The 14571-nt window shown below is 48.9% G+C and overlaps 1 protein-coding gene across 1 annotated transcript in view; it reads right to left on the reverse strand.

The window, feature by feature from the left end:
• MNT (MAX network transcriptional repressor) overlaps nucleotides 1-14571 on the reverse strand; it is a 62755-nt gene that overhangs the window by 36775 nt on the left and 11409 nt on the right. The window contains exons 2-4 of the mRNA XM_079955658.1: nucleotides 6615-7194; nucleotides 4317-4358; nucleotides 2863-2974 (exon numbers count right to left, since the gene is read on the reverse strand). Coding sequence (XP_079811784.1) covers nucleotides 2863-2974; nucleotides 4317-4358; nucleotides 6615-7194 — 734 coding nt within the window. The remainder of the gene's footprint in view (nucleotides 1-2862; nucleotides 2975-4316; nucleotides 4359-6614; nucleotides 7195-14571) is intronic.

The raw sequence follows: 14571 nt of genomic DNA on the forward strand, positions 1-14571 counted from the left end.
AGTTTCCCCTGGTTATAAGAAGCAGCTGGGTATCAAGCCAGAACGATAATGGTCTGCCTCTACTGCAGTGCAGCCCCCCTTGCTTGACCCCACAATAGGAGAAGAGTCCCGCAGGATCGCAGCAAGAAAAAGACCACCTAGCGCAGCAACTTCTCTTTTGGGTCAACCTTTGGTGAGGGCAGGGATGGGGAACCTGTGGCTGGACTACAACCCCCATAATCCTCTGCCCAAATAGTTGAATGGGAAGCATCTAAAGCATATATCCGTGGTCAAATAATTGCATACCTGTCGTATAAAAATAAAGAATTAAAGGGAGGGGGGAACTGCTGAAAGAAGAACTTAAAAGATTTTGGGGCTCAAACAGTCAGGAATCCAACTACTATGATAGATAAGGAAATACAAAAAGGATATTTGAACTAAATAATATACTGTACTGTCCCAGCAAATAAGAATTTATGCTCGCCTGTGTAAGACAGAAATACTGGGAGAGTGGTGAAAGACCAGGAAAAAAAATTGTCCAGTCATTAAAACAAAAGCAGGATAAGGCATTTATCCCAAGTATTAAAGGTGATAAAGGTAAAGTCTATTAAAAACTCAAAATATATTAATGACCAAAAATCCTCGGCCATCAGCCATGTTGGCTAGGATGGATAGGATTTGGGGCTCCCAGCAACATTTGGGGGTTCACAAATGTTTGCTGCCACGCTGGGCCAATGGAAGAGATGTCATTCCCTTATCTTCCTTTTCGGATGCATATCCTTCCTTGCAGGATGCATGCTTGCCAACCACAGATGTTTCTCCACTTGCTAATGCATAAGAACATAAGAAGAGAGCTGCTGGATGAGGCCAATGGCCCGTCCAGTTCTGACAACAGCCAACTGGATGCCTAGAGAAATCCTGCAAGCAACAACAGCACTCTCCTCACCTGTGAGTTTCTAGCAACTGGAATCCAGAAGTATTACTGCCCCGGAAAGTGGAATAAAGCACAGCCTTACCCTCCACAAATGCAACTGAATGGAAACAATCCCCAATTTTTGAAGGAAGGTTCACACGTCAGCTCCCTGTGCTCCCGGTTAGAAAATGGAGCATCCAAACCAAAGCAGACAGGAAGCCGCCCACCCCCCAAGAAAGAGGAAGATACTGTCAACAGCGCAAAGTTGGCCAGAGAGGCAGGAAACACCTTCTGGTCCTGCAGTCGCCTCTAGCAGCTCTCCCTGGACAGGTGGCACGGACAGCAGTTTCCAGGACCGTGCACAAGCTGCAACGAACGCTGCAGTAGATGAGCACTGCATATCCTACTCCAAGAATGAAATGGGCATGTTCCCCAACACCAACAGTGCTGCCTACTGCAGTACAATCCCAATGCTCGGCTTTTTCCATCAAGCATGAGCTGGGACCCTTGTCTGCCCTCTGACTCATTCCTGTAGGACTTCATCAGCTAGACCACAGCAAAGACTCAGCCACCGGCCACCTACCCTCTCCAAACAAACTGCCCCTCGCAAAAAAAAACAAACAACCAACAACACCCCAAACTTTTAGGAGGATTCACCACCAGTTTTTCATCAAACGGAATCTCTCGGTGGGTTTGTCCGTGGTTAAATCCAACTCAATGTATCAGAAAGCAGAACAGCAACCTGGCAATGTTAACGAAAACATGCATGTCTGGATGTGCATAGATGTGGCAGAATTTAGGCATCACCCCCAGACGATGCTGAAGAAAGCTTAAACCATCTTTCTTGATCAGCAGCAATGGTTTGAAGCAGGGTTTGCAAACCAATGGTTTATACCATCTACCGTTTAGCAGTGTCTAAATGGATAAACCATAGTTAAGAGGCATCTCAGAGACTCAGTTTCCACGTTACGGTAAACCACAGTTAATGGCTTGCTGCAAATATGCCAACCTGGGCTGTTTTGCTTCTCCGTTATTGAATGGGGTGGGGGGTGGGGTAAGACCCCTAACCATTAGGTCCAGTTGTGACCGACTCTGGGGTTGCGGCACTCATCTCGCTTTATTGGCCAAGGGAGCCGGCGTACAGCTTCCAGGTCATGTGGCCAGCATGACTAAGCCGCTTCTGACGAACCAGAGCAGCGCACGGAAACGCTGTTTACCTTCCCGCCGGAGTGGTACCTATTTATCTACTTGCACTCTGACGTGCTTTTGAACTGCTAGGTTGGCAGGAGCAGGGACCAAGTAACGGGAGCTCACCCCGTCGCGGGGATTCGAACCGCCGACCTTCTGATTGGCAAATCCTAGGCTCTGTGGTTTAACCCACAGCGCCACCCGAGGACATAAATCACAGGCCTTGGCTCAGCATTGTGTTCACAACTGGAATTGTGGTTTGTTCCCCACATGTAAGAGCAGGGACAAGCAAAGCAACACACACACCCCCAGATTGGAACACCAACAGTAATGAGGAAAATAACCAGATCAAAAACACATAAACCAGCACATAAACCAGCACCAAACTATCACAAAGCAGCATAAGATGAAGGAAAACAGCAATTTCAGGACAAAATCCAGCACAGAGACTTGGGGGGGGGGTGAGGAGGAGGAAGGAAGGAATTAAAATATTTCCAAGAACTGAAATGCCCTAAAAGGCCTGGGAGAATTGGGCACCTGATGCCCAAAAGATTCTAACAAAGGCACTATGTGGGCCTCACTGGTGAAAACCATGCACAACCAGGGTGCCACCACAGAGAAGACCCCGTCCTTAATAATCCCCAGCCTCACCTCAATGGGTGGGGAAATGTGGAGAACAGCCTGCAATGGTAATCTGAAGGTTCAGGAAGGGATATAGAAAAAGAACTAGCCGTAATTGAAATAAACACACATACATGCACATATCTATTTCAGGCCCCTACCTGGATATATCTCAAGGCACTCCTTAGGACGCTGAGGTTTGAGGTTTTCTTGTCGTCGACGTTGGGGATGTTCCGCTTAAGGGTTTCAAAGCATTCTTTCAAATGGGCACGTCTACAGAAACAAATCCCAAAGTCACCCCCTCGGTCACAGCACACTTGTAGCAAGGCGGGAGGGTGCACGGTTACAGCGGATCAAGGAAACCCATTGATGCAAGCCTAAGGCAGGCTTTTCCAACATGGCACCCACCAGACAGATGCTGGAAACCGAAGTTCAACCAATTCCAGGGAGGGATTGGCCAAGGGATAGCATGTGTACAGCAACTAAGATTTTTGTACCTGCTCTGGACAGCAGATCTACCCAGTGGCCTGCAGTGCGGTGCAGTGAAACTGCAGTGCCAGAACAGGTATAAAACACCAGGGCTTTTTTTCAGCCACAACTCAGTTCCAGCACCTCTCAGGTGGGCCCCATTACCATTATAAGAGAACAAGGTGTTCATGGTGAGTTCTGGCACCTCTTTTTCTAGAAAAATGGCACTGCAAAATACCGTCACCCATACAAATTACTTTTGCCTCCACAGGTCTTACCTAGGTAAGATATATATTAAAAAAGTGCATTAGCAAGTGCTTTCTCCTTGAAAATTTGAAAAACATAAGAAGTCAGTGTTTAATGGGCATCCTCAGAGGGAGAAAGGGGCAGTTTCCCACCGTCTGAGAACAAACCATAATCTCCAGTTTTAATAGTTTTTTAAAGGAGCATTTGTAGAGCCTGAGATATGAGGCACTTTTATTTATTTTGGCGAGAAGCTAGCCTGCTCCCACCTTTCAGTATTTAATTTTGCCTGCCCCCCCACCCAAATTCTGCAGAAACACATGCCCCCACCCCATAATTATGGTTGGGTGTAACTCCCAAACTGACAAGCCAGCAACCAGCACAAGAAAACGTGATTCAAAGTGGGTTTGCAAGCCCTGGTTTGTCCTGGGACGTGACATGATTAAACCATGGCTGGAAATCATACAGCAAACTAGAATTGCAGAAAGCCACTCTTAATAAATCATATTGTGTGCTCATGATGGTTTGGTGTAGCATTGCTATTGACAAACCAGCTACAACCTGGAATGCTGAGCAGGTGGAATAGCAAAAGCAGCACCAGGCAACTTTGGTACCCTGTTTTGCCTGCGGCTCATCAGGAAAAAAGAAACCATTGTTTGGGTTCTGAACTATGCTTAGTGAAACCAGTGGTTTGGCACAGTGTCTGAATTGATTTCCTCCCCTTTTTAAAAATCAGAGAATCTCACCTACCATAACTGACCTCCCTGGGAAACCTCTGTGTCCCCTGGAACAACAGCTGGAATGCCCCCACCCTGGTCTAACCTCCAGCTGACCCAAACAGTCCACTGGTTACGTGCAAAACCGGTTATCATTTTGCATTCTTTTTTTAAAAAAAGCTACATACCTGTTTTTCTCCAATTTATTATGGACTTCCCTGGTGCCAACCCTAAAGTCCAAAAGAAGAAGAAAAAAATATATAAAAATTCACCAACAGCACCAGGTTTCAGAACAGCTCTGCATTTAAACCTAAAAGTTTCCAAATGGAGTTTTTTTTTGGGGGGGGGGTGTAAAAGAGCCAGTTGTTGCAAAGGCTTTGCAGATCAATTTAGGCATGCTGACTTGCTATTAGGGGCTGGAACAAAGCCAGAACATATAGACATGGAAGGAATTATTTGGAATAAGGATAAAACACACACACTCTCTCTCTCTTTTTCTCTCTCACACGCCATCTCTCTTGCACAAAAACAATTTTACACATTCCTATGTGTAACAAGCTAATGTGCTTCACTCAAATTATTGCTTCTGATCCTTGAACCCAGGGTCCTTTGGAGCAGAAGACACCCTCCCCAGTCCCACAGCCCAGGTTTTCATAGGCACACAAGGCTTGCGTGGCACCCCGATTGTCACATCCCCTGTTGTCGTGGCAACAAATGCATCTGTTTGCAGTCAACCTGCTAAGGGAAACACATGCTGCTTAACAAATCTCCACGCTGAACCCGAAGGGCTGGGCTTTGTCTGCAGCACAGAAAAGTAGCAACACGACCCACTGGCTGCACAATTTTGGGTCATTTTTACTGGGGGGGGGCATGAAGAGAAGTTCCCCAATGCAACAGTTCGCATTCAGATGAACAAAGCAAACAGCATCGTCTCGCGCTGTAGGTGATACAGTCTTCAATTGAATGGCTTGGTCTCTTCCATTTTACAGATATGGGGTTGTACCCAATATTCCTCCTCCACAGAGAAGAAATTGCTGGGACCCAACTAACTTAAATCCACCATTTCAATGGATCTGCCTTCACAATATATTTAAAGCACAAGGAAGCCACTTTAAACAGGCATGGGTTCCCCCAAGGAATCCTGGGAAATGTAGTTTGCTAAGGGTGCAGAGGGTCGTGAGGAGGCTCCTATTCCCCTTCACAGAGCTACAATTCCCAGAATAGTTTAACAAGCCACCCCTCTTTCCATTGGCCTGCAGAAAAGTGTATTGGGCTCTTCCAAGCACTTCCCCCAGGAATGTAAGCAGAGCCTAGTTGCATCAAGCTGATGGCCCAGGTATCCCAGCGTCCTGTCCTCACAGTGGCCAATTAGGGGAAGCCGACATGCACAACAGCGCTGTCCCACATGCACAACAGCGCTGTCCCTTCCTGCGGTTTCCTGCATTCAGAAGCATACTGCCTCCAACAGCAGAGGCAGAAGGTTGCCATCATAGTTGGTAGTCACTTCTTGGCAACTGATCCACAGTTCCCGATTTCCACTGGGGATGTGCAAACTTGAACCTGGGAGCGACTGAATGCAAAGCATGCGGTCTACCACACACAAATGCTTGCCTTTGGTCAAGCCAAACCACTGGTCCACCCACTTCACTGGCTATCTATGCCCACCTGCAGCAGATCTACAGGGTCTCAAATAGCATTCCTTCTTATTTATTTAAATAATTAACCAAGCGAAAGAAAAACCTCACAGCACGAAAACCAGAAGAACAACCCTCAGAAGGACCAGGGAATAATAATAATAATAATAATAATAATTATTATTATTATTATTATTATTATTATTACCACCGTGTTTTTCGCTCTATAAGATGCACCCAACCATAAGAAGACGCACCTAGTTTTAGAGAACAAGAAAAAAAAAATTCTCTCCCTCTCTGCGCAGCGACGTAGCAGGAGAAACGGAGCCCCTTCCATTTCTCCTTCCACTTCGCTGAAGGGGCGCTGCGCAGAGGGAAAGCCAGGAGAGAAAGCCAGGAGAGAAAGGGGGATCAGTGCGCACCAATCCCTCTTCCTCTCCTGGCTTCAGCGAAAGCAACGTGAAGCCTGCGGAGCTTCGGGTTGCGTTCGCTGAAGCCATGGAGCCTGCATTCGCTCCATAAGACGCAAACACATTTCCCCTTACTTTTTAGGAGGGGGAAGTGCGTCTTATATAGTGAAAAATACGGTATTTTGAAGTCTTTGCCTGATGCTGGAAAGACATCAAGATGCAACTTGAGACAAGCTGCACGGATGAGAGCCTTTTTGAGCCAAGCTCTCCTCATCCCCCCCACTTCAGATTTGGAGCTGTTGCAAATGGCCCAGTGGGGTGGGTGGGTATTTATTTATTTACAAAACAAGGCAAGATCCCGGGCATTGCAGAGGGTTGTACTAAATTGTTCCTGAGTGGGTCCCTTTCCACCGGAGCTGCTCCCCAGCGACCCCACACTCACCCTCCGGGCCTTTTCTTCTGCTCGTTGGGCTTGACATCCTCCGACGAGGGAGCCAGCTTGACGCCGAGGGGCTGGTGGGGCTGCAGAGGGGGAGGCTGGGGCTGGATCGGCTGCTGGACCATGTGGTGCTGTGAGATAGCCAGCACCGGCGTGGCATAGTGAGGCAGCTGCTGCTGCTGCTGCTGCTGCTGCTTCGGGCTGCTGCAAGGGGGCGTGGGGGCCTTGATGTCCGGAAGAAGCGAGGGGCCGGTCTTCTGGATGACGGGGGCCGCCAGGGGGGGCTCCTTGCCCAGGCCGGGAGCACTCACGAGCGGCTGGTGGCGGTGGATGAGGGGCGGAGACAAGGCGTTGTGCGCCGCCGGAGGGGCGGGGCTTGTGACCACGGGGATGGGGATGACGGAGATGGGGGCCGCCAGCGGCGGGGCTGGGGGCGGAGGCGGGGCGGGCGGAGACAAGGGCACGGCCGCCATTTCGAGGCGGGGCTCCTCGGGGCGAGCGACATGGTTAACCCTAGGCACGCTGGCCTTCTTCTGCTCCTGTTCGCGCTCCAAGCGTAGCTTTTCGTGCTTCTCGTTCTCCTCTGTTCGGGAAAGGAAGGGGGGGGAGAGAGAAAGAACCACGGTCATTATCGGCAAACATTTGTTCCTGCAGAACAAGGGTCTCCGTATTATAAGATACTGTATTTTTCCGTGTATAAGACGACCCCAATTTTTAAGATTAATTTTTCAAGAAAATAACCTAGTCCTATACATGGAAAAATACGGTATATGCACTAATCACCAAATGGCACCTTAAAGCCTAGGCTGCGGTTGCCACAACCAAATGTCTAGGCGCCTTTCCCCCCACCCCCACTGGGATTTGTTGTTATTGCGTTTCATTTCTATACCGCTTTAGATTTTGAAAGAAAAAGAAAAATCTCAAAGTGGTTTACAGTGCATTTATTTAAAAAATCCAGAATCAAACCAAGTCAAGCTTCAAGGAAAATATTTCACATCCTTCTCTAATGGACATTTTGCTTTCCCTACTCATTTATTTATTTACCTACTTAATTTACATAGCTGCCCCGTAGAAGAAGAACTCTAGGAAGTCGGTGTTGTGCAGTGGTTAGAGCAGAGCTTTCCAAACTGTTCGTCGGCTGCAGTGTGTCTCAGGAACGCTCCTCCAGGGGCTGGAAAGGGGTTAGTTTAACCTCCAGTTCGCTAGTAAAACTGAACGACTGTGTCACGAAACGACGCAGGTCTAAAAAGAGTGTCAGCGGCGTGAAAAGTTTTGAAAGCTCTGGGTTAGAGTGTCAGATTGGGACCCAGGAGGTCCGGGTTCGAATCCCCACTCCCATCATGATGCTTTCCGTCAGTCACAGCCTCTTAATCTACCTCACAGAGCCGTTGTAGGGGTTATAACTGAGGAGGGAGCTGAACCATGTATTCCTGGGGTGGGGAGGGAAGTGGTATATAAACACAGTCATCTCTTCTGCTTACTGGCTCAAGAAAGCTGGAGAGGCTAACCAGATGGAGATGTAAACCGCCAACTTGGTACCCAGAGATCTCCATGGGGTCGCCATTGGACCCGCGCCGGTTGCAAAACACACCTGGCTAATTTCTAACAACAACAACAACAATAATAAATTTTATTTATACCCCGCCCTCCCCGGCCAGAGCCGGGCTCAGGGCAGCTGACACCAGTAAAATTACAGTAAAATCATAATTGGGGGGGGGGGACCAATTTAAAATACAGGTTAAAATGCAATTTAAAATGCAGCCTCATTTTAAAAGTAGCCCATAGATCAAAACCATAAGGGGAGGGAAGCAGAAGGGTCAGACTGAGTCCAAACCAAAGGCCAGGTGGAACAGCTCTGTCTTGCAGGCCCTGCGGAAAGATGTCAAGTCCCACAGGGCCCTAGTCTCTTGTGACAGAGCGTTCCACCTAGTCGGGGCCAGTACTGAAAAGACCCTGGCCCCAGTTGAGACCAATCTAACCACCTTGCGACCTGGCTGATGACCCCTGCGGACCCCTTCCGACTCTCATGATTAATAGGAACTATAGTGTTTCTCTCCGAGGTCCGTTCATTGTGAAGGTGGAGGGTCTCGGGCCCACGGCACAAAATGGCCCCCTGAGATCCTTCATTGCTTCCTTTCCTCAGTTCACACCACTCTGTAGCCCTGCTCTGCGCTCTCCTCAGGAACTTCTGCCTGTCTGGGAATGTGTCCCCAAACTGCGGTGGTGCCTCTTGCTAGCATGGATGAGGATGGAGAGGGGGGTTTTTTGGGGGGGGACGTAAAAAAACAACCCCTCAGACTTTTGTGCCACAGGAAAACATGGCCGGCACCTCTTGTTCCTCCCACTGCTAGGCCTACTGGTGCCCGGCCATAGGAGCCAGCTCCTAGGGGCTGAGGTCCCTTCGGCCTCCACAACATTTGAGGGGGCCAGCCCCCCCCAAGTGGATAGGCATTGCAATTCAAATGGTGTGAGCATGCTGCACCTTGTTATTTTTAAAAATGTGAATTTTCGACATAAAATACAGTAAGAATCAAACTGGTCTACCGAACAAGAATAAGAACAATTTTAAAAACCCAAAAATAAAAATGGGGGGGGGGGAGAGAAAGAGAGGAAAAAAATACCCATTACACCCTTTACCATATTTATATCATCTCTATCCTGTCATTCATCATGATATTCTGTGCTGGGTATTGTGATCAATTATGCAGTGCAGGACTTACTTGCCCCCCCAAATATGTTATTCAAGTTTGCCCCCCTGCACCCGGCCCCTGGAAAGCTTGCTCACCCCAAACTGCGGCCCCCCCTGGCTGAAAAAAATGTTTACTGCACTGGTCCTCAACTGGTGGGTCAGTACGCACCAGTGGGTCATGGCCTAATCCAAAGTGGGTTGTGACAGGAACTTGGTAAAGGTAAAGGACCCCTGACAGTTAAGTCCAGTCGCAAATGACTCTGGGATTGCGGCGCTCATCTCACTTTATTGGCCGAGGGAGCTGCCGTTTGTCCGCAGTTTTTCCGGGTCATGTGTAAAAGCCGCTTCTGGCGAAACCAGAACAGCGCATGGAAACGCTGTTTACCTTCCTGCCGGAGCGGTACCTATTTACGGTATCTACTTGCACTTTGACGTGCTTTCGAACTGTTAGGTTGGCAGGAGCAGGGACCGAGCAACAGGAGCTCACCCCGTCGCGGTGATTCGAACCGCCGACCTTCCGACTAGCAAGCCCAAAGCTCAGTGGTTTAGACCAGTGTTTCCCAACCTTGGGCCTCCAGCTGTTTTTGAACTACAATTCCCATCATCCCTGACCACTGGTCTTGTTAGCTAGGGATGATGGGAGTTGTAGTCCAAAAACAGCTGGAGGCCCAAGGTTGGGAAACCCTGGTTTAGACTACAGCGCCACCCGCGTCCCCAGGAACGTGACTGCCAGGAACGTTAAGAAATGAGTCTCCACCCTATCCCTCTGAGGAGAGAGATCATTCCCCTTTTCTCTAACCCCTGCCTGAAGCCCTGGAGAGCTGCTGCCGGTCAGTGCAGACAACACTGAGCTACATGGACCAATAGTCTGACTCAATTATCCTAGAGCAGCAAGAACACTCTGCATAAGCTCAGAGGTATTCATTGTGACTCCTTTAGACCCGAAGCCTGGTGGACGTCAGCCAGGCTCTGCCTCACAGTCATTTCGTTTCTTTCTTTTTTGTTCTCCTGACAGGGAAAACAGACCAGTGAAACCAGTTCCCCTTGCTGCCACGGAATCCAGTTCAGCCTGGTGGCTTTCTCGGCAGCCTCCACTGGCCTGTCATGTGTTTTGACAATGCACTGCTTGAACTCGATAAATGAGATATGGGTGTCCTCACTAAGGCTGGGCAATGTCGGGTTTTCAACATCGCGGTTTGGCGATATACCACAGAAGCTGAAAAAAGCTGTGTTGGCCCCAGTCAGCACGATGCCTGGGCAAACTGGCACAGCTCTCATCATGGAAGATGAGGTGCTTTTAACCCAGCGCCTCAGGGGCTGTGGCCAAAACAGCTGACCCCAGCCTGCTGCTCAGCTGGGGGGGGGCAGAAAGGCTCCTGCCCCCAGCAGAGCCAGCTCCGAGTCCCCTGCCAATATATCGCCTAGGCCTCAGCCTCACCTTGCCAAATAAAACCATACATTTGAAGAGATTTATAACCCCACCTTTCCCATCTCTGCGCACCCACGAGACAGCTTTAAACAATATAAAGCAGTACAATTAAATACTTAACAGCTAAAGCATAAAAACGCAAACAGCAGTTAAAAAATACACACCAAAAGCAGACAGAAGACAAGGGCAGGGGGTTATCGGCTGTCCCCAAAAACCCTCTGATTTAAGAGTCTTAGGCCCTATCTGCATTATGCATTTGAAGCAGTATTATACCAGCTTAAGCGGTTAACGAAGAAGCCTGCGAACTGTAGTTTGTAAAGGGCGCTGAGAGTTGTTATGGGACCCAGCTAATTCCTCAAGAGAGCTACAATTCCCAGAGATCCCTTGGCAGAGGGGCTGTTAAAAACCAGTTGGGGAATTGCAGCTCTGTGAGGGGAACATGTTGTCTTCCTAACTCCTCTCAGCACCCTTAATAAACTACACTTCCCAGGATTATTTGGGGGGGGGGAGCCATGATATGAAGCCGCTATGAAGTGCAGATGGCATGGTATGTAAACACAAACATTCAAAATGGCTAGACCCACCCAACCACCCTGCTCTTCCTTCTGCGGCCAATTCTTATTGCTGGGTGATTTTGTGGTGGACAAGAACCAAGCAGTGCAGGATCAACCCCATTTCCAAGCAAGATGCCTCCAGGAAGCCAGAGAGAGAGGCTTATGGGGAGGACAGTTAATGCCCCCACCCCAAGCTCAAGGTTTTCAATGCCTTTGCACAGAGGACGGCCATCGTCTCCCTTCGCCGGCCCCAGGAATATTTACGCAGCAGCTAAAAAACCAAAACCACACACACCACCTAGGAGAAAACAGGCCAGAGTTCTGGAGCAGGTGAGCCGAGAGAATTACTCAACCGCAAGAGGCTGCGGAAAATGCTCCCTCTCCCTCGAAAACACCGGGAAGGGGGGGGGAACCAGCCCCCAAGCACGTGTCTGCCTGCTGTGCACTTTAGAAGACAACACAGCAGGTCAGCTGGGCGGCAGCCAAGCGGCAGAGAGAACCTCCCTCGCCCATGACACACCACGTCACCACCGGGAACGGCCAAAAGACCTCATGATGAAGTCGCATGCAGCATCTGCAGTATGGGATGCCAGCTTCTGGGGCGGGGAGAGAGAAAAGGGGGGCCGATTCCAGCGGCTGAACTCTTAAGTCGCTCGTGCCATTTGCAGATCATGCAACTGCATCGGCGAGTCAGGAAGCACACAGCAAAGCTGACCCAAAGCTCGGATTCGGCAATGTTGCACGCTTTGCTCACGGTAGTTATGCAAGCCTCATGTGCCTGGTTTGTTCCGTATCTGAGACAGATCCAAGGAGCCCTGAACTGGGTGTTGTAGGCAAGCACCATCCCCTTCACACACACACACACAGATGCGAATCCTGCTCCAACAGAAGTCTCTGACATATAAAATTATCCAGACCTTCCTCTGTCGCTTTAAGGACTAGGAGCGTCAACCCTCAGGGTAGGAAGTGGGACTGGTGGAAGGGTTCTTTGAAGCTAGGCAAAATTCCCAGAAATCTTGAAATCCTCAGTTAATCTCTACAACGATCCTGTGAGGTAGGTTAAGAGGCTGGGACCGACTCCAAGCTTCATGGCTGACTGGGGATTCGAACCCCGATCTCCCAGGTCCTAGTCTGACACTCTAACCACTACACCCCACTGGCTTCCTAGAGTACTTCTGCCACAGGGCAGCTCTATAAATTAAGTAGGTAAATAAATATGGGGGAAAGCAAAATGCCACTTAGAGAAGGCTCTGAAATACTTCCCTTGAGGCTTGAATTTGTTTTATCCTGGATTGTTTTGTTTGATGTTTTAAAGTGTTGCAAAGCACTTTGAGATTGTTTTCTTGAAAATATAAAGTGGCATAGAAATTAAATGAAGAATAACAATAAATCTTATGGGGTGGGGGGAATAGCACCTTGACATTCCATTGTGGTGACCGTCACCTCGGTTTAAGGTGCCATTTGGCGATTAGCTTATACAGTACAGTGGTACCTTGGGTTCTGGAGGTCAGTTCTTAACCTGAAACTGTTCTTAACCTGAGGTACCACTTTAGCTAATGGGGCCTCCTGCTGCCACTGCCCCGCGATTTCTGTTCTCATCCTGAGGTAAAGTTCTTAACCTGAAACTGTTCTTAACCTGAGGTACCACTTTAGCTAATGGGGCCTCCTGCTGCCACTGCCCCGCGATTTCTGTTCTCATCCTGAGGTAAAGTTCTTAACCCGAGGTACTATTTCTGGGTTAGTGGAGTCTGTAACCTGAAGCATCTGTAACCCGAGGTACCACTGTATATCTGAGTTTCTAACACTTCATATTGGTAGTGAGTGACAATTTTAACCTGCCCAAGAATGAAACAAGGGCTGTATGCATACCATACATTTAAAGCACATCATCCACCCGCCAGAAAAGAACTGTGGGAACTGTAGTTTACCGCAGCACCCTTAAGAAACTATAATTCCCGTGATTATTATTTTTTTGAGGGGGTGCTTTAAAAGTATGATGTGTATGCAGCTCAGGTCACAGTGGAGGGTTCCCTTCCTCAAGGAAACAGAGGAGCCACACAGAAGGAAAGTTTTTGGAGGTTGACCACTGCGATACGTCTTCTACCTGTAGCTCTAGGGATCTCTCTTAGCCGCAGGAGTGACTCACGCCTGCCCAGCTGGGTGGGGAGTTCAGGTAGGCGTCACCTGACCTAGATGGAGGCTCGTACCCACTGAGTCAGCTCCTATCCCAAAACATTCTTCCCACTTCCTGTTACATAAACATACGCAAAGAGTTAGGCCAAGACGTCACAAAGTCACATTCCGTGGCCGGCTCAACAGGTGGCTACCACGGGTCAACCTACGGGCAATGGTGCTACTTATGAGGAAGAAGTCTAGGGACATGCTCGACAGAACTGAGCATGGGAGCCCCGCAATGCAGCCAGACTACCTTAGCACATGCAGAAGTGAGGGAAGAAACGCAAACCTGTAAAAGACAGAATCACCCTCTCACCTGGTCAGAACATATGAGGCCAAAGCAGTGCTAGAAACTCAGGTACATAATCCAACTGCTAGCCTCAGGCTAGAAAAATAAATAAAAACTCCAGTATACAGAAGCACATGCTCTTAAAATTAGAAAAGCAAGACGACCCAGAGGCTAGCGCTTGGGATATGGAGCTGGTTTCAGCACCCTCTTCAGCTGCAGGTTTCACAGCCTTGTGCATCAGTCTTCCAAATCCCCTTTCTGCCAAATGGGTATGCTGGTCAGTATTGCTTATCCACAATGCAAGGATGAATCCCAAGGCTATAAAACACTGCCGTGAGGCACCCCCTTAATATCCCTGAAGGCCTAAGCCAGGTGTCCCTTCCAGATGTCTAAAACTACCTAACTGTCATCATTGCCAACGAGAAATATTTCCTAAAATGCAATTTGCATTTTCCCAGAAATCAGTCCTCCTGCAGCAGGGATGGGGAGCCTGTGGCCCTCCAGGTGTTGCTAGACTACACCTCCCATAACCACCCATCAGCATGGCCAATGGTCAGGGATGATGGGAGTTGTAGTCCAGCAACAACCTGGAGAGCACCGTCCTGCCTCCCCGGGCCTAGGGGCCGCTGAAACATCTCCATCACCTCTGATCACACTACAACTGCAATTTTGCTCAATAACCACAGGGCAAAGAACTTTGCAGGGTCTCACTGCCCATTCCCACCACACCCCCATGGATATCCTCTCAGGAAAAGTGTTAGAAACTCAGATATATAAGTTAAGCACCAAATGGCTCCTTAAATCAAGGTCGCAGTCGCCAGTGG

This window comes from Podarcis cretensis, assembly GCF_951804945.1.
Source record: "Podarcis cretensis genome assembly, chromosome: 15".
In the NCBI taxonomy this organism is placed as follows: domain Eukaryota; kingdom Metazoa; phylum Chordata; class Lepidosauria; order Squamata; family Lacertidae; genus Podarcis; species Podarcis cretensis.